We start from the raw sequence: 18,815 nt of genomic DNA on the forward strand, positions 1-18,815 counted from the left end.
TGTCCCACCCCCACTTCATACCCACAACACTATATTAATATTTCATAAAATGACTTTTCCTTCCATTTTTTAAAAAAAATGTATAAAAGTAAGGATTTGTTATAATTCTAGCTTTTTTCTTGTATTTTTAAATGTTTTTTGCTCAGGTCTAATTAATTTAGTACTAATTCAAAGGGAGGGAAAAAAACAATTTCTTGTATCAAGTTACTATTATTATTATTTTTATTTAAAAATCCTTATTTAAAATCTTTCATTTAGCAAGTGTTAGCTTTGTCTTGTTTTTTATCCTCTTCTTTTTTTTCTTTCTTAACACTATTTATGTTGTGTTTGTGTGAGCATGTGTGAACACACACACACTTGGGATGAACTACAAATATAATAAACCTATTGCAAAACTTAATGTTTTTAAACTATTAATAACTGTTCTTGAAATAGAGAGAGAGAAAAAGAGAGATGTACCCTAACTTATTACTGATGTAGATTTTTTTTTTTTTTTGTCAAATTATCCCTTCTCTCTAGAATCAACACAGTATGCAATAATCTAGTTTGTAAGTTGACACAAATCACATTCTTAACCTAGTTTAAATCCTACTACTGCAAGTCTGTGAATAGACTGGCTTGTGCTGGTGATACCATGTATGCTGCTGCTGCTGAATTTTAAGAAACCAACTTCTACTACCAGACAAAGATGTTATTTCAGCTTATGCTGCCTGAACCTCTACTCTTAGTTTAGCTTGTTTCCCACATTGGCCTAATAATCTTGGCGTCTCATACTAGGAGGAATACCTGTCCATTCATGAAGGCTTTTTTACTATTCTTTCAAACAGCTAAGTAGATAATTGATACCAAGGTTTACTACGCTCATTATCATCTCTCATCTCCCATCATTATCATCACCGACAGCAATGATTAGTTTATGAAAGTTACTTCATGATAATGTGAATTAATTGGAAAAGTTCTTTCTCTCCTAACTAATGGATTATAGCTGTGAGTGGTCACTTGTAGCTGGGTTCTCAATGTCTCTGAACATATATTGGTCTAATTTGTTCACTTTGGATCTAATGACCAGCTGAATAGTTTGATTGATTCACTTTCGCTCATCTTTTGAAACTAGTTACAATGTATTGTACAACATATCCATTCTATAGAACCCTTATGTACCTCCCTCCCAAAGGAAATGTAAGTATAGTATATTTTTTTTTTTTTTACTGAAAAAATGTTTTTCTGGTTAGATTTATTTAGTTTTCACTTATATAATATTTTATTTTGAACTTAATGAAATTAAGGAACAGGGGCTAACTTGGGAATTAGCTTGTTTACAATTTAGGTAGTTATATAATGTTATTTTCTGAGGTAGTATGGTTAGTTAATTATAGTAATTTCATGATATAATTTAAGTTATACAATGTTGTCTTGAGACAGTAAGTAATTTATATATCTATTGTTTATTTGGTAAATATAATTGACTACTTTCATCTACTTCATAACTAAATATCTATTTCTCTCTCTTTCACTGTATGTTTACACACACACACACACACACACACACACACACACACACATTCAGACAAACCAATTTAATAATACTTGCCCTTCTTTAGTGTGTATATATGTGTTTTTGCAAATTTCTCTCTTCTGTCTTTATTGAACCTGACTTGGACCTCTCTACTTGTGGCCATCTCCATTGGATGCTATATGGATTTATTTGGAGTTAAGCACCAAAGGACTGACTGTTTTTCTTTAACTATCTCTTATATTGGATATTCATTTACATCATCTTGGAACTTTAGTGAACTGCCCTAATGTCCAGTTTGATTTGATGTATAATTTACCTTCAATATTTCCAAATTGGACCTACTCTTAAGTTTACATATTGGATATCTACATTGGATTTTACTCGGAGTTATTGAAACTAATTTCTTGCTTTTTATATTAAACAACTTGCAAGTGAATATTTTTACCACATAGGATTATTTTCTTCTCATATTTTTGCATCGGCCTTCAGCATTACACATGGAGCTCAGTTATTTAAATTTATAAACCAGAATTTTATTCGTTTTTGCAGTTTCTTTAGTTTTTTTTTTTTTTTTTAATAGCCTGTGTTCAAATTCTGTCTGAATTGACTTTGCTTTTCCTCTTTCTGTGTTTGGTGAAATAAGCACCAGTTGATCTTAATCGATTATACTCTCCATGAAAAATACACTTGTGCCTTGGTTAGAAATTGTTGTTATGATAAAAGTTAGATATTGCTGCTGTTATTATTATTATAATTTAGGTGGCGAGCTGGCAGAATCATTAGCACGCTGGACAAAATGCTTAGCGGGATTTCACCTGTCACTATGTTTTGAGTTCAGATTCCACCGAGGTTGACTTTGCCTTTCATCCTTTCAGGGTCAATAAATTAAGCACTAATGAAACACTGGGGGGGGGGTGTAATCGACTAGTCCTCTCCCCACAAATTTCAGGCCTTGTGCCTATAGTAGAAAGGATTATTATTACAATAAGGCGGCAAGCTGGCAGAATCATTAGTATGCTGGGGAAAATGCTTAGCGGTATTTTGTGTCTTTGAATCCTGAGTTAAAATTATGCTGGGGTTGACTTTGCCTTTCATCCTCTTGAGCTCAATAAAAGAAGTACCAGTTGAGTACTGGGATCGATGTACCTCCCCCCAAAATACTGACTTTGTGCCAAAATTTGAAACCATTATTATTATTAAGGCAATGAGCTGGCAGAATTGTTAGCATGTCATGTGAAATGCTTAGCAGTATTTCATCCATCTTTATGTTCTGAGTTCAAATTCCGCTGGGGTCAACTTTGCTTTTCATCCTTTCAGGGTCAAATAAGTACCAGTTGAGTACTAGGGTCAATGTAATCGACTAATCCCTTCCCACCAAATTTCAGGCCTTATGCCTATAGTAGAAAGGATTATTATTATTATTATTGTTGTTGTTGTTGTTGTTGTTGTTATTGTTATTATTAAAAAAGGCTGTGAATGACAGAATCAGTAGATCTCTGAACAAATTCTGAATTTAAATCCCATTAGGGCTTCATATTGCCTTTCATCCTTACAAGGTCAATGAAGCAATTTGTATTTAATTAATTACACCATTCTCTAAATTTGTGGCGTTGTGGCTCTGTTAGAATTTACTACTACTACTACTGGTGGTGGTGGTATATATATATATATATTTTTTCCCTTTCTCTCCCTACTCCTAATAATATATTTAAATCCACAACATAGTTTCATTCTATGAGAACAAATGGTTGCTAGGAACCCAAGCAAGAGAGAAAAATGAAATAAATTTATAAACAATGATAAATGATATTTATTTAAGTTACTTTCTTTTTATCCTTAAATAATTTTATCTCAATTTTTATCAAGTTAGATCTTTGTGAGTAGTTTAAAAAAAAAAAGTTTAATGCTCATTTAAAGAAACTGCTTAATTTAATTTCAGTACAGTGCAAAAAAAAAAACAAAAAAAACAATGCAAAAAAAAAAAGGACAGCTCATATTTGTTCCTTATGTTTTTTCTTTTACTTCAAATTTATTAATATCTTACCAAGTTTGTTTCAATAACTTTCTTGAAACAAAATTTTTACCTTGAGTTGCTTTTAAAAGCAGATGTCTTTATTTTCATGAAAACAAAAAGTAACTTTTAAAGTAACTTTGGTCAATTTTACAAATATGACTCAGTGCAAATTTATTGGCATTATCATTTTAAAATCAGGGACCAGTTTTAAGTGATTTCTTTGTTTGTTTTTGTTCTAGTGTCTTTTTGTATAATCTTATTTTTGTTTTGTTTATATAATTCACAAGATATCAATGTGTATTTTATTCCTACTTCATTGTGTATGTATTGCGTTAGTGGTAATTGCTGTGCTCTTGTTTTATAGCTCCAATTCAATTGTTATATGCCAGGTCAGTTCAGCCAAATGACTTTCCAGCTATGACTATCCAGTTTTATTTTTGATGGAAGATCAAAGTGTATCATCTTATGTCTTCTATTTTGTTTTCTTTAGGGTGTGATTTGAAGGAAATGTAACTGCTGTTTCTAGTAGGTTTGAATGACCACATGGAGGATCTTGTTGGCTTATTGTTTTGTCACAGTTGTTCATAATGGTAGTGGTGGTGATGGTGGGCTCATAATGTAGCAATAGTTTCTGGTGGCTTTGTTTCAATTCCTTGTTGGAGTAGCTTCATTTACTATGTTAATGTTATTGTGAAAGGCATGAGCATTCTCTACCTCCTCCTCTTCCTCCTCATCATCATCACAGTATTTGGTAATGGTTGAGGTTATAGGATGTAAGGCTAAAATGCTTTGTAGTGTTTAGTTTTCCCCTTTTCTCTCACAAGTTTCAAATCCCATTAGGGTAAACTTTGTCTTTCATTATCCCTTGAGATCAATAAGGCAATATACTGTTGTATCTAGTCAAGAGAAATCTATGAGTATTATTATTACTATTATTCTTGGATGTACTGCTTCTTTTCTCTTAAAAGTTACTTATAACTCTTGGAAGAAAAACTGTAATCAGTTTCCAAGTTTTCCTTTTAAAATTTCATTTCCAAATTCTACTAGTGTTGTTCGTTTTTTACAAAAAAATTTTTTGTCTTCTGATAAGACAGCAGTGGTGGTATTATAGGTGTAATGTGGTCATGGTTATGATGATGATGCTTCAGGCCTCTGGGTTCCCAGGATGTTGCATGCTTTCATAGCAGACATAATATTGCTTTCTTAGGCAAGATGCTTAAAGCTATGTCCCCAACATCTTATTAAGGGAGTGATGGTTCAATGATTCTGTAATGGTGTTGTCTAGAAATTTCTTGAAGCTGATTAATTTGTTAAGCTCCTATACCTTCTACAACCCACCTTCTATAGTAATAATCAGATTGTTGTATTTAATAAAAACATTTAACCCTTTGGCATTTAAACTGGCCATATCCGGCCAGGATATTCTACCTGTTTAATGCTCAAACTGGTCATATCTGGCCTCTCACACTAGGGTGTGTGTGTGTTACTCAGGATGTTGTATATGTATAGAGACCCAACAGTTTATAAACATCTAAAAAATTACTGTTGAGTCTGTATACATATATCACATGGTTGGTTATATGCAAGCATTCTCAGAAAGGATATTCTCTCCAGATTTCACGTATAATTAGTAGAAATATACTTGCAAGGCTATATTTACATCAATTGTACAAATATGTGTGTGTGTTTGTGTTTATAATGTTTTTAGTCTTTTTCCAGTTCTGTATATTTTTATCAATGTATGTGAATGTGATTGTGTGTGTATTACTTTTTTGTTTTTCTATCTAGAATCTGTAGTTCAGTGGGAGCACTACTGCACTTTGTAAACTGGGACTGTAGCTTCAAACCCAAATATTTGAACTTTCATCTGATATGAAACTAAATGATTTAGTAAATCATGCAGATTAAAGATTTACTAGCATAGTCATACTGTAGCAATGCAGCTTTGGTTTCGTTCCATAGTTAAGATTCTTTCCTTTTTGACATAAACATAAAAATAATTAGTAACAAGGTAGAAAAAAACAATAAGTGTATAACAAAGAATATAGTTTCCAAAGATGTTCTCTCCTGAGATTGCAACGAATTTTGCACCATTTCAAGAGCCAAACACAAATGCATTTTTAAAAAAAAATGAAAAAGAAAATAATGTATTTTGTGGATCTCTATAAACTGTTGACATTGTTTTAGTTTTCAATATTACATGAAATTTCCACAGACACTACTGGTAATCATGAAATTACAATTCTCAAAAAAAAATTTTCTTTTTCTTTTGAAGGTTTACTCACCTAGCCCAGATGAGTACCGTCAAGATTCACCGCAGTATCCGTCTCCAAAACCAAGTATCTATGAGTCCTATATGTACGGTGAGTACTTAATATTTCTTTCTCCATTATTTTACAAATCAAAATTTTGTGGTTAATAGCTTGCTTCCTTTCCTACCTCCCATTTGGACCTTTAACCCTTTCGTTACCAACCCGGCTAAAACCGGCTCTGGCTCTGAGTACAAATGTCTTGTTTTCATAAGTTTTGAATTAAAATCTTCCACCAAACCTTAGTCACAATTTATGTTCCTAACACTAACTTAATGGTAACTAAGTTATTTTTCTGAATTCTTTGTTATATTTAAAGTAATTGAAAAAAACACTGAGCATCTTAAAATAAATATAGTAACAAAAGGGTTAAGATGAACTATATGAACATATTTAGGCATAGTTTACTTAAACCCTATATATAAGACTCATTTTATTCTTCTTTGAAGTCTATCAGAATAACTCATATTAGGAAGAGCTGATCTACTTTACTGCTATTTGAAATGTGTTTACAAAGGAGATTATTTTTACTTCTTCGTGAACTCTGAAACATTTCATCCTTTTGCTACCAACCTGCCTGAGACGACCCTTATTTCTACAGTACAAGCTTCCAGTTTTAGAGTAACCTAAATTAAAAACCTTTCATCAGAATTCCATGCTCAGTTATATTCTAAACAGCAGTTTAATAATGACAAAATAGTTTTACTTAATACTTGTTTATTTTAAAAATGATTTTGAAATACAGTAGCAAAAAGATTAAATCTATATTTTTTTCATTATTATACTGCTGTTTTTACAGCATAAAATATCAGTGAATGATGCTATTTCCACAATATTTTGTACATTATCATTTACAGAAAGTTTGTCCCTCTTATTTTTAAAAAAATAAACTTGCCAGATATCCCATCAAGTGTGCACATGTATTTTGCTTCAAATTCAGTATTTTACTGGGGCATTTAGTTGATTTTTTAAATATATTTTTTGCACAAGTCTAAATTGGAATAAAGTTGTTTAAGATTAGAAATGGTTAACTGAAGTTCAGTTAGAATGTATTAGAGCTTCAGATAGTTTCAGTGAAGTTCTTAATCTTATCAGTTTATAATTTGCTACTTCACAATAGATCTACATTAATAAACTTATTAAAGGTAGAGTTAAATTTAATGCAAATTTTCATTATTTTGTCCTATTATTTTTCTCAAAGATCAGAAGTAAAGGAACAGTTGTATTTAGCAATATAAAGTTTGGTGCATATATTTAAACACATTAGCTGATGTGAATATTTAACAGTATAAAATGTTAATCATTGTAAATAGTTTTTCATGCTGGCTTTTCTCTGTGTGTGTGTGTGTGTGTGTGTGCGTGCGTAAATATATATGTGTATATAATACTTGAAATTCCATGAAATGTTTAAAACTATGACTGCGGTTTTTGTTTTAAGGAAAGATTCTTTTTCAGGATGATTTACTTAGTTTCTAATTAGCAAATTAATCTGAAATTACCATATTTATTTGTGCATATGTTGCACTATTTTATACTTGATTTTAAATGAAACAAGACAGGTATTGCTCTGATAGGTACCAGATGTATTTACAAATCTTTAACCCTTTAGTGTTTAAACCAGCCATATTTGGCCCAAATATTTTATCTTTTATGTCCAAACCAGCCAGATCAGATCTCTCATGTGTTCCCTACAATGTTATTCTAAAAATGCAACAATCATATTATTGAACTCTCAAAGCTACGAGATAATGCATAATTAATTCAAAATAATGTGAATAAATAAGCTTTACGTTTGACAGAAAAATCTGAATGCTAAAGGGTTAAAAGCAAAAAGCATTCCGTAAATGAATGGTACAGCTAAATTGATCCATGTGAAATTTAGGAGCTGTTTTCTTGGTGTATAAATTCAAGTATTTTTAATTCTCATACATATCTTAAAATTTTACTGCTTTGTAAAATATTTTTATTCTGATAATTGATATGTCAATCAATTTGATTCTACTTCCATTCTCATTGTTTCATTTTCTTAGTGTAACACAACCACATGGAATACTTACTGATCTAAAGTTAGGTTTAGAAAGCTTTTTTTTTTTATATAGCTACAAGCATCATAATAATTCTAATCCCATTACTGTTTGTTGAATCTAGCCTTCAGTACACACACACACATGCACCATGTTTGAAAGACATAAATAAGAATGCGTACAATACAATTATATGGGAATAAAATTCAATATATATATATATATATATATATATATGTGGACACATTTTATTCTATGTATAATCCTATGTTGACTTCAGCTGGTAGGTTATAGCCAGTAAAAGATTAAGATTCTCTGTGTGTTTCAACAACTGTGTGTGTGTGTGTTCATACACCCAAAACTCATATAAGCATGTGTGCAATATATATACTGAAAGATATTCATAACATTCTTGGTTTTCATGTTGTTGACTGCTGCATATTTTTTCTATCTGTTATAAATATTTTCATTCTTGACCCTTCCATTTCTGCCAACAGTAGTTATTGTGGTGGCTGTGATATTCTATTCTAGGTGTAAATTCTGCTCTGAATGAGATGCTAAAGTATTAAATATACGATATAAAAAAATGATATATTATTAAACCAATCTATTGTTTTGTTTAACTTTGATCTTAATTTAAATAAGTTTCTTGAGATTAGAAATGATTACCCATTGCAAAATAATATATGTACCATTTGTTAATGTTTAATTAGATTTAATTATATAACTTCTGATAGTTTCTGTAATATTGTTGATCCTGTTAGTATATGATTTGCTACTTAACAACAGAGCCACATCAAGTCTAGTGAAGTTGAATTTATTACCGGTAGAATTAAATGAAATGTAAATTCTCACTAATTTTATTTATTTATTTCAAAGCAAATAAACCAGTATATTTAAATAAGTAATGCTTGCTGTGTGTGTGTGTGTGTGTGTTTAATCATATATGCTGGGGTATATATTTAACAACATAAAATATTTGCATACTTGACAGTATAGCAGTAGATTCTCTGGTTCATTACATTAAACACTAATGTACTGGGCTTGTAGATATATGCTTAAGAGTAATCCACCGGCCCTTTACATTAAAAGCATCATAAACTCTATCTTGTATATCTGGTTTGTTAACTCAGTCCAAATTCATAATTTAATTGGTGTTCCATGACCATCTTTTTTTTTAACGCTGTCATAAAATATGGTTTCCATTTTAAAGGCAGTAAGAAGCTTGAAAAATACATCAGCAGTTGAACAACCAAGTACAGGCTCCTACACTGGAATAAAAAAAAAAAAGAGAATAAGTGTGTGTTTATATAAACATACATACATGTGTACAACATTAAAGAGATTTCTTATTTGATATGGTTTTACTTTTACAGCATAAATTTTAAGCTTTTGGTCCAAATATTCAGTATTTTTGTGCTCTTTGGTATCAACAAAATTATGAAAATATTGTCCCTAATTGGTATTTAAGTTAGCTGGTCTTTGTAACTCATTTTTCAATTTATTATTTTAAAAATTTCAGCTTAGACTAAGTCCCAACAATTACCCATTTTCTAATTAAACTTTTGAATTAGTGCTGTTCATTGAATTTAAAATACTATATTTGCCAGTCTGTAAGACACACTCTTGCATAAAATAAACCCTTCCTTTTTTTATGTTTTTAAAGAAAAAATGTAATGTTTCATTCTCTTGGTATCCTATCCACGATACAGTCAAACCTTTTGTTACATTTAAGAATTTTTAAAAATGCGTCTTAGATACCAGCTTGGACAATATTTAATGTTTTAGAATTGAATTTAAACTATTTAATGTTTCTTTCTCTTGACAGATAATCCACATAGTTCTAGCGACCCATGGTCTCAAAATAATGGCCTTCCTACATCCTCATACACTTCATCAGTTCTACACAATAGTAGTTCCCATCATTATAGTCAGCCATCAACTTACAGTGGCATGCATCATACCCATGACATGGTAAGTAAATTATTTTGTTTTCTCTTGATTTTGTTCATTTCTCTCTAAACATCAACATAACCCAGATATATGTATAAGGGTTTGTGATATTATGTAGTTTGAAAGTAAGCAAACCTTCATCAGACATATATCAAGACTACAATAGTTCTTTGATATGTGACCAGTTAACCAATTCCGATATTAAATCAAATTCCAGCCTGATTAATTCTAGATTAATGGTTAAGACCAGTAGAGATGGTCATATATTCTACTGAACAATTGACATCAGAAATTTCATTAGGTCTTAAAATTCATTGAAATAATTCAATTGTTTCTTAGAACACAGTCAAGATGAACTTACTAATACGAGAAACTTGTTACTGTGTATATTCTTGTATGTACATACAAGAATGTGCCTTATTTTCCATCATTGCATTAACTGTAGTCTCTCATCCTGAACATACTTTCTACCAGAAGGTCTGTAATATTCATCATCATTGTTCTGAATTACTGTTCTGCTACTGTTGCTTTCAGGACGCCACGTGATCATCACCTTCCCTTCTTCATCCATGTTATTAAGATAACTTATATCTTAACACTATTTAATCTTTCTTCCTCTATCTCCAGTTGCCCCAGCAAATTAAAATCCTGTTACTTTATACCTGGGTTTCTTAGTGTTTTTTTTTCTTCTCTTTTCTTTTCTTTTTTTTTTTTTTTTTTTTTTTTTTTGCTGTGTTCATTATACCCGCCTACAGCATTAAATAAATTTTAATTGGAGCAGATGGGTGGTTTGGAGGAAAATAAGGCTGAGTAAGAAATCTCAGAGGAATATTATTTTCATTTGTTATCTGCTTGACTGCTTGTTATGATAGTTAATATTAGGGAACTATTGTGAGGCTCTTAGCACGAAAATTGAATGTTGCTATCTTTCGGCATATAAAATATCAGACTGGTTGGCTGGACAAATTATTTCATCACTTAACAAAATCAGCCATATATTGTTCTTCTAATCCTTAACTTTATTGACAGATGACTAGTTAAGTAAATTTAGACTACATTGTGTAGTCTGCTTTTAAGGATGATTAACATTATAGATTTTCTATTTCTCATGTTATAGGTTTAGCAATTTAAATTTCTATATGTTAATACCATTGATTATTTCATGTATCCACCTCACGCAAGTATAAAAAAGGGGCAATAGAATGACAGAAATCATTGTTGTCATTACTTTTATCATCTAATTTCAGTTTTCTGGCTAATTTAATATCTGCCACCATGAACAATTTTGCTTGTTCTAAATTAAGATGAAGAAAGATGACACAGTTCATCAGGTCAAGTGGGTTTATAATGAAATTTAACAAAACATTTGTGAAGTTTACATTTAAGGCCCATGATTTCATGATAGTAATATAGAATAGTAACTAAACATTCATGATTTCACCCACAAATAGATTTTAAATACGTCAGACCATAAAAAATATAATTACTTTTTTTAGTTCCTTTCTCATATTGCCTGTATACTGTAGATCATCTGCGTATTAGATGCATTTAGGCAAACCATGACATTTACCCTCGATAGACTTATTAGTAAATACATTCCTCAAGAGATTTAGGCAAGATGTTTTTAATGAGTTTAGTTGTATATTTATGAATTTAAATAGTGTGAACATAGCATAAAAGGCTGTGAATTAGGGTAAAGTGTCTGCACCAGGATTCAAAGGAAATAAATCAAAATAATGACTTGTAGTAAACATAATAAGAAATTTGAGACTTGGTAATTTGTGGGACTTAGCAGCATAATTTGTTAATGCTGGAGGCATTTATTGGATATGAATTTGTGTCACTCTTAACACTTTAATCTTTTCCTTAGTTTGATGTTTTATTTGTTTAATTGCCGTCATGGTAGTTAAATATAACTCTAGTCATACAAAACAGTATTTTTTCTTAGAATCAGTCTGTTTTATTATTTTCATTGTATTGATTTTGTGCTGAACATATATGGAATACATAATTTGTTTTTTTAAAAGATGCTTTCTATTACCTGTGAAATAAATGCAAGATTAAAAAAAATTTTCTTCCTATAAATAGCTGATTTCATGCTCAGTATCTTGGATAAATGTTTTTTATGGCAGCCCCAAAACCAACCAAGCCTTAGGAATGGATTTGGTAGATGGAAACTGAAAGAAGTTTTTGTATATGTGTGTGTGTGTTGTCCTTGTTTACATTTGTTATTCTTTGAAAATCATGAACTATAAGTGGTGATGTTGCTATAATTTTTTTCCTGTTAATCCTTTTGATACCAACCTGCTCAAGACTGTCCCTAGTTGATACAAACTTTCTATATTAAGTGATCTAAATTAAAATCTCCCATTAAAATTTCATGTTAATTTATGTTCCAATTAGTAACTTAGTAAATGATGAAGATATTTTAGTAAATTCTTTATTATTTTCAAAATTAATTGAAATAAAGAGGGTGTAATTCAATAAAAATATGGTAACAAAAGAGCTAATGAATTGTCTCCTGGATTTTCACCTTCAAAATCATGTGAAATAAGTGATCTCTTACTAGTAAAACAGTAAAAGTTAGTGACAGAAAGGGCATCCAGCTGTAAAGCAATGCTTTGATAATATCCTAGCATGGCAAAAAAAAAATTGTGTTTATGGGCAGTGGGCCAGGCTGTTTAACCCTTTAGTATTCAAGCCAACCATATCTTGTCAAAATATTCTACGCTTTATGTTCAAACCAGCCATATCTGGCCTCTCGTGCCTACTCTATAATGTCCTTCTATAAATAAGCAATCACATTATGAAAATCTCAAAGCTACAAGATAATCCATGATTAATTTAAAACAATGTGAATAAATAAGCATTACATTTGACAGAATAAGTCTGAATGTTAAAGAGTTAATGGGCTAATCCCTGGAACGCAAGCTAACATTAAAAGAGGTCAAGTAGTTCAAGAGTATGCCTCAGTCACATGATTCTAGGTGTTTCCACAAAACCTTATGTGAGAAAATCTTTAAGCTGAACACTGTATATTAATGGAACATGACTGAACAAAAGTCCCCTGTGGTGTATAGTGCCACCTGAGTTGACTTTCTTTCGCACTAAAATCATCTTTGCATTTTGACTCCCACGTGGTCAGTAAATTAAGTACCCATATTGAAGGTCTATATTATGAAGGTAGTGCTCAATTCATAGCAGTTCAAAGACACTGTAAAAGAATATACAAATAGTTGTATGGTTAGGAAGCTTGCTTCCCAACCACATGATTTCAGGTTCAGTCCCATTGCATGGCACCTTGGGCAAGTGTCTTCTGCCATAGTAGTTACTGTCATGTGTGTACATGTGTGTAAGTGCTTGTGCCTCCTAAAAAAGAGAGGGAATACTTTTACTTGTTTCAGTCGACCATTAAGGTCTCAGCCACAAAATCAGTGACTTTCTATGAAAGCACACAAAATCATGAGTTAGTATGCCATCATGGAAGATCACCAGTCTTGCTTATATCATTTCATGATTGATTATAATTTTTTAACTTGGTGTGTTAGTTCGTACACTGAAGGCACAGGCATGGCTCTGTAGTGTCCAGTTCAGTCCTGCTGCATGGCATTTTGAGTTAATGTTTTCTACAACAGCCTTTAGCCTACAAAAGCCTTTACGAGATGATTTGGTTGGCAGAAGGTTTAAGAAGCCTGCTCTGTGTGTGTGTGTTTGCATGAGTGGAGTGAGGATTATTTGTGCCTCCTTGTCTTGAACATTTGCTTGGTAGTTGTAAATGAGCACCATCATCGTACAAACGGTATTGTTCATTTCCACTCTTGCATGGAAATGTGTCTGGCCATGGGGTAATATTATCTAGAACACAGGTGAGAGTTGATGGACGAGCATTCAGCCATGGAATATCTGCATCAGCAAAGTGTACATCTGTGTCATGCAATTTTGGAAAAGTAGGCATTAAGGTGATCTTTATATATATATATATATATATATATATATATATATATATATATATATATCATAAAGATCACCTTAATGCCTACTTTTCCAAAATTGCATGACACAGATGTACACTTTGCTGATGCAGATATTCCATGGCTGAATGCTCTTCTGAGATCTTCTGAATGCTCTTACTGAGATCTCCCTTTTTAGTAGAAGAAATAGCTATAACTCTTTGACTGCTATTTCTAAATTCGGTATGTGGTAAGGCAATTCGTTGCTAAACCCTTTATTGCTTAGTATTACTTAAATTTTCCTCGAATGAGGCTTTTACATGCCGAAGACTACTTGGTGTAATTGATAATTATTCCAAATTAATTAATTTCACCCTTCATTATTACGGATAACTATATATATATATATATATATATATATATATATATATATATATATATATATAAAACATATTTGAAAGAAAAGCTGTTCCTTATTTATGCACATACACATAACCATGCATGCATGTAAATCCCTGCACAGTTTCTGCCTTCCAGACTTGCTTTACAAGTCATTGGTGAACCCAAGGCTCAAGTAGAACACTTGCCCTTGATGTCATGCAATGGAACTGAACCCAATTTGTCAATAAACACACACACATGTGTGTGTATTTGTAGGCATGGTCTAGTGCTTAAAAAGTTCATTTTTATAATCATTTGGTGGGTAGAAACTGTGGAAGTTTGTTAAATGGACATTTAGTTTAAAAGGCCAGCCTTGTCACATACTCTATCTTGCTGATTCTGCCTGAGAATTAGGTTATGGTTTTAAAAGGAAAATACTCAGACATTATCTCCATAATTCAGTTGAACAACTGAAATACTTGAAACCATTCGAGGATCCATTTATTGTAGTATGTATGCATGTACTATTACAATACACTTTTTGTGACTAACACTAATTAGAAATCCATGATCAGCTCAATCTATTACTGTGAATTGATTTGTCGTTATAGACAGGTATGTGCACAGACAAGTACATATACATATACACACAATATACATGTTCACATAAGCCTAAGTATACATTTATGTTCCTTCAGCTCGTACATGAACATATACTATACTTGCATGTGCTTACAGTCACATACATACAAATTTAACCACACAACCAGATGTAGACGTAGAATACACATATACACACACTGTCATGTAAGCATGAAAGTAAGCTTATTCACACATGCAGGTTGAGTAATGAATCCAAGTGCAAGCAGTAACCATTTCGGAAACTGCGTTTGTACTAAAGCAAACATACTTATACACACACATATGTATTGACATATTCTCTTTTTACGGTTGGTTTGTTCATTCATTTTACTCAATGACATGAGCCAATATACATGGCCCTTCAATAATGCTACAAATAGCAGCTATGTTGTTCTCAAATTACATTCTACTGTCTAGAAAAGGGGAGATTGGACTCATAATTCTCAGTGGGGTGTGCTCTGTGTCTGGGAAAGGAGTGGGATGGTCATAACTGGAATGCATTTCATAGTGAATATGTTTGATCAGGTATGATCAGGAAGTACACAACAACTGAAACAGCCACAGACCAGTGAGGTATCTCCATGGTTGCTTGAAATGTTACAAATGGCAGCCAAATCTCTTCTGGTCAGTGCTGCAATGCCTTTTATCATACATATGCTCATTCAGAGCCTGGGACTAAACAGCAATAAAGTCTCTATGTAGTTGATCCACCTGCAAGAAATAGCAACTAAAGCTTAATAAAAAAGAGAGATTCACTAGAGAATGTGAATTCTGATATTTTGAAATAGATGGGTTGGCTGGATAACTTTCATCAATGGTCTTCTCAGTCAGAGCTGACTTAGGTATATGTGCATGTATATATCAGTAAGTATTATATATATATACATACTTATACATATATATATATATATATATATATATATATATATATATATATATGCTCTTGGTTACATGTGTACAAACTGACTACATCAACAAACACACATGCAAGAACAAAAGGAAGCAACTCTAATGTTTTGGATGTTGCTTGTGTTTTAAAACAAAATATATATATATATATATATATACCCTTTTTGTGATTGGTTCTTTTTACTCAACGACATGGGCCAATGAGGAGGCCCCTTAACATGGCCATTTGACAAGTTGCAAATAGCAGTCATGTAACTCTCAAATTACATCCTACCGTCTGGAAAAGACATATTGGAATAATGTGGTTCTCAGTACATGCTCTGTGCTTGGGAATGGGATGGGGTGGTCACTGCTGGAATGCTTTTCATCATAAGTTCAGTCTAAAATGATGCTAACCTGGGGCTAAACAACTAACTAATGGAGCCACTTTATAGTCAATTACACCTGCTAGAAATAGCAGCTAAGCTCAAATCACACCCTACTTGTCTTCAAAAAAAAAAAGGAAGCGTGCATCAGAATGTTAGTCCCTGCTATACAATTTGACAGATGTTTATTGTTGGAAGGCTTTAATCATAGGTCTTCTCAATCAGGTCTCATGGAGCTAAATAACAACTACAAATGTTTCAGGCTAGCAAAGAATCCTCTACAGTTATGATTCTCAATCTTTCTACTATCATTAAACATCTTCAGCTTGATGTGTTTGGCCATTTATTTCCTTTCTCTCTCATGCAAAAGTATGCATTTAATAATCAATATATATAAACGACTCTACCTCTGTTAAAACTCATTTACAAACAAAAATATCCTTCTTAGCAGCAGTTTCTGCACACATGCACATACGTACATCTTAATAACTGGGTATTTCTTTAATTGCCATTGCTACTAATAGTTTCACCCTTCAGCTAATTAATGTCTTTTAATCTAACTTTATTTGTTGATTATTAAAACCAGGGTCTCAATAAAATCTTTTCTTATTCTGTTAGAATTTTAAGTGAAGCATTCCCATCAGTTATGCTTGTGTTATATTACTATGTATATTAATTTCAGTTGTTATGTTCATTTGATCTAATTAATATATGTGGGTCTATATTTGTCTGTGCGTTATCATTTTATTTTAGCTATTTAATGTGTACATATCTTAAAAATGCTTTAAAAGTATCTGTTTATTACTCTTAGGATTTGTGTGTGAATGAATTTATAAATGAAGGGTGGACACTCCGATTTAATTATTTATTTTTCCTTGAATAATCATTGAACATTGAAAAGAATAAAAGTAAAGAAAGTAGAAAATAGACACAAAAGCAAATGCAATATATATACATATATACATACATACATACATATATATATATATATATTTTCTATAGGGTTTTTCTGTCTCTACTCATACAACTATTTTATTTCTTTATGTGCTTATCGATTTATTGGTTACTTAGATACTTATGTAGGTTTCAGTTTATATTGGCCCGTGCCATGACTGGCTATAGCACCACGAGGAGAAGACAATTAATTGTAATTTCATGTTTGTGTGTGTGTTTCTGTGTTGACATCTGCTGGTGTAAAACTGAAGCCGAATCAAAAATTGTATATTTGCATATCATTAATTATAGATTTGTAAGGTTACGAGGTGTCAAAATCATTACCATATGAGGGGAAATGGTTAGCAGAATTTCTTCCGGCTCTTTACATTCTAAATTCAAATGCTTCTAGTGGTGACTTTGTCTTTTATCTTTTCAGTGTCGATACCAGTTGAGTACTGAGATCAATGTAATTGACTTTCGCCCTCCCTTCAGAACTGCTGGCCTTGTGCCAAAATTTGAATAGCAGAGGAGTAAAATAAATATGTGACTAAATTAGTAAAGTCACTATAATTGACTCGTAGTCCCTGGTGGTTGATGCCCAGTGTGGCTTCGGTCCAATGGCTAAAACTAATGAAGGGTTAAAAGAATGTCTATTAAGTCTCTTTTCCCATGCTTGTATAGCTGGTTGGATCTTCCGCAGCATAGAATCTCACTACCACCTATTTCATTCTTTTGTCATCACCTTTATCAGGTTCAGCTTCCTGTGATAGAATTTCATTGCTTTTTCTCTTCTTCCATGCCCTCCTTATCTTACTCTTGGAGCCTTTAGATTTTAACAGCTTAAAACCCAAATCTAAAGGTTTCTAGCAGAGACGCAGATCTACATAGTGCAGAGTGTATAGTTTAATGAATTCAGTACTGATGTCAACTTTGCTTTTCATTTTTTAGTAAAGTACCAGTATTTGACTTCAGTGAGGCATGAACTCAATGCAAGAAGCCAATTCAAACTGCTCTGCAGGCTTTACTTATAAAAAAAAAAATTTAATAACAGGATCAGCTATTGTTTGTAACATTGCACACATGCATGTTGACACACACGCACGGCCAATTTCTTAACCGTGCTGGTGGCATGTAAAAAGCACCATTCGAGTGTGATTGCTACCAGTGTCGCCTTACTGGCACTTGTGCTGGTGGCACGTGAAAAAATATTTGAGCGAGATCATTGCCAGTGCTGCTGGACTGGCTCCAGTGCAGATGGCATGTAAAAAACACCATTTGAGCATGGCCGTTGCCAGTACCGCCTGACTCGCCTTCGTGCTGGTGGCACATAAAAGCACCCACTACACTCTTGGAGTGGTTGACATTAGGAAGGGCATCCAGCTGTAGAAACTCTGCCAGATCAGATTGGAGCCTGGTGCAGCCATCTGGTTCGCCAGTCCTCAGTCAAATCATCCAACCCATGGAAAGCAGACGTTAAACGATGATGATGATTAGTAAAGAAAACTACTATACTTGTGAGACAGATTAATAGGTGATCAGTGGACTTCCAGAATAACTATCTCCACCATGGAGAAAAGTACCAGTAAAATTTTACCAGAATAGGACATGTAGTTGATGGGCAAAAATGTAAGGAGTGGGGGTTATTTTGGACAAAAAATTCTTTCATAAAAGGAAACAGTCACCCAAATCCTTGCCTATTTCATTCGCCATGAAGTAATGATGGCTATTTTGAAAGTTTGCCTGTCAACTATTAAACCCATCTCATGAGTGTTAATAGTTCATTTACTAATCCTTAAGAAAATTATAAATTGGCTCT

General features: G+C 32.4%; 1 protein-coding gene and 1 long non-coding RNA gene across 8 annotated transcripts in view; one reads left to right on the plus strand and one right to left on the minus strand.

Annotated features, from left to right (window-relative positions):
- Positions 1-18,815, plus strand: part of LOC115219652 (transcription factor 12) — a 171,008-nt gene that overhangs the window by 107,399 nt on the left and 44,794 nt on the right. For all 7 annotated transcript variants that reach the window (XM_036509591.1, XM_036509592.1, XM_029789826.2 and 4 more), the window contains 2 exons: positions 5,806-5,893; positions 9,692-9,837. In XM_036509591.1, the coding sequence (XP_036365484.1) occupies positions 5,806-5,893; positions 9,692-9,837 (234 nt within the window). The remainder of the gene's footprint in view (positions 1-5,805; positions 5,894-9,691; positions 9,838-18,815) is intronic.
- LOC118766278 lies at positions 4,923-12,677 on the minus strand. The gene is made up of 3 exons (XR_005002192.1): positions 12,546-12,677; positions 5,060-5,061; positions 4,923-4,958 (listed from the first exon to the last, which is right to left on the minus strand). It is a non-coding gene; the product is annotated as an uncharacterized LOC118766278 (long non-coding RNA).

The sequence above is a fragment of the Octopus sinensis genome, linkage group LG15 (genome assembly GCF_006345805.1).
Source record: "Octopus sinensis linkage group LG15, ASM634580v1, whole genome shotgun sequence".
Taxonomy (NCBI): domain Eukaryota; kingdom Metazoa; phylum Mollusca; class Cephalopoda; order Octopoda; family Octopodidae; genus Octopus; species Octopus sinensis.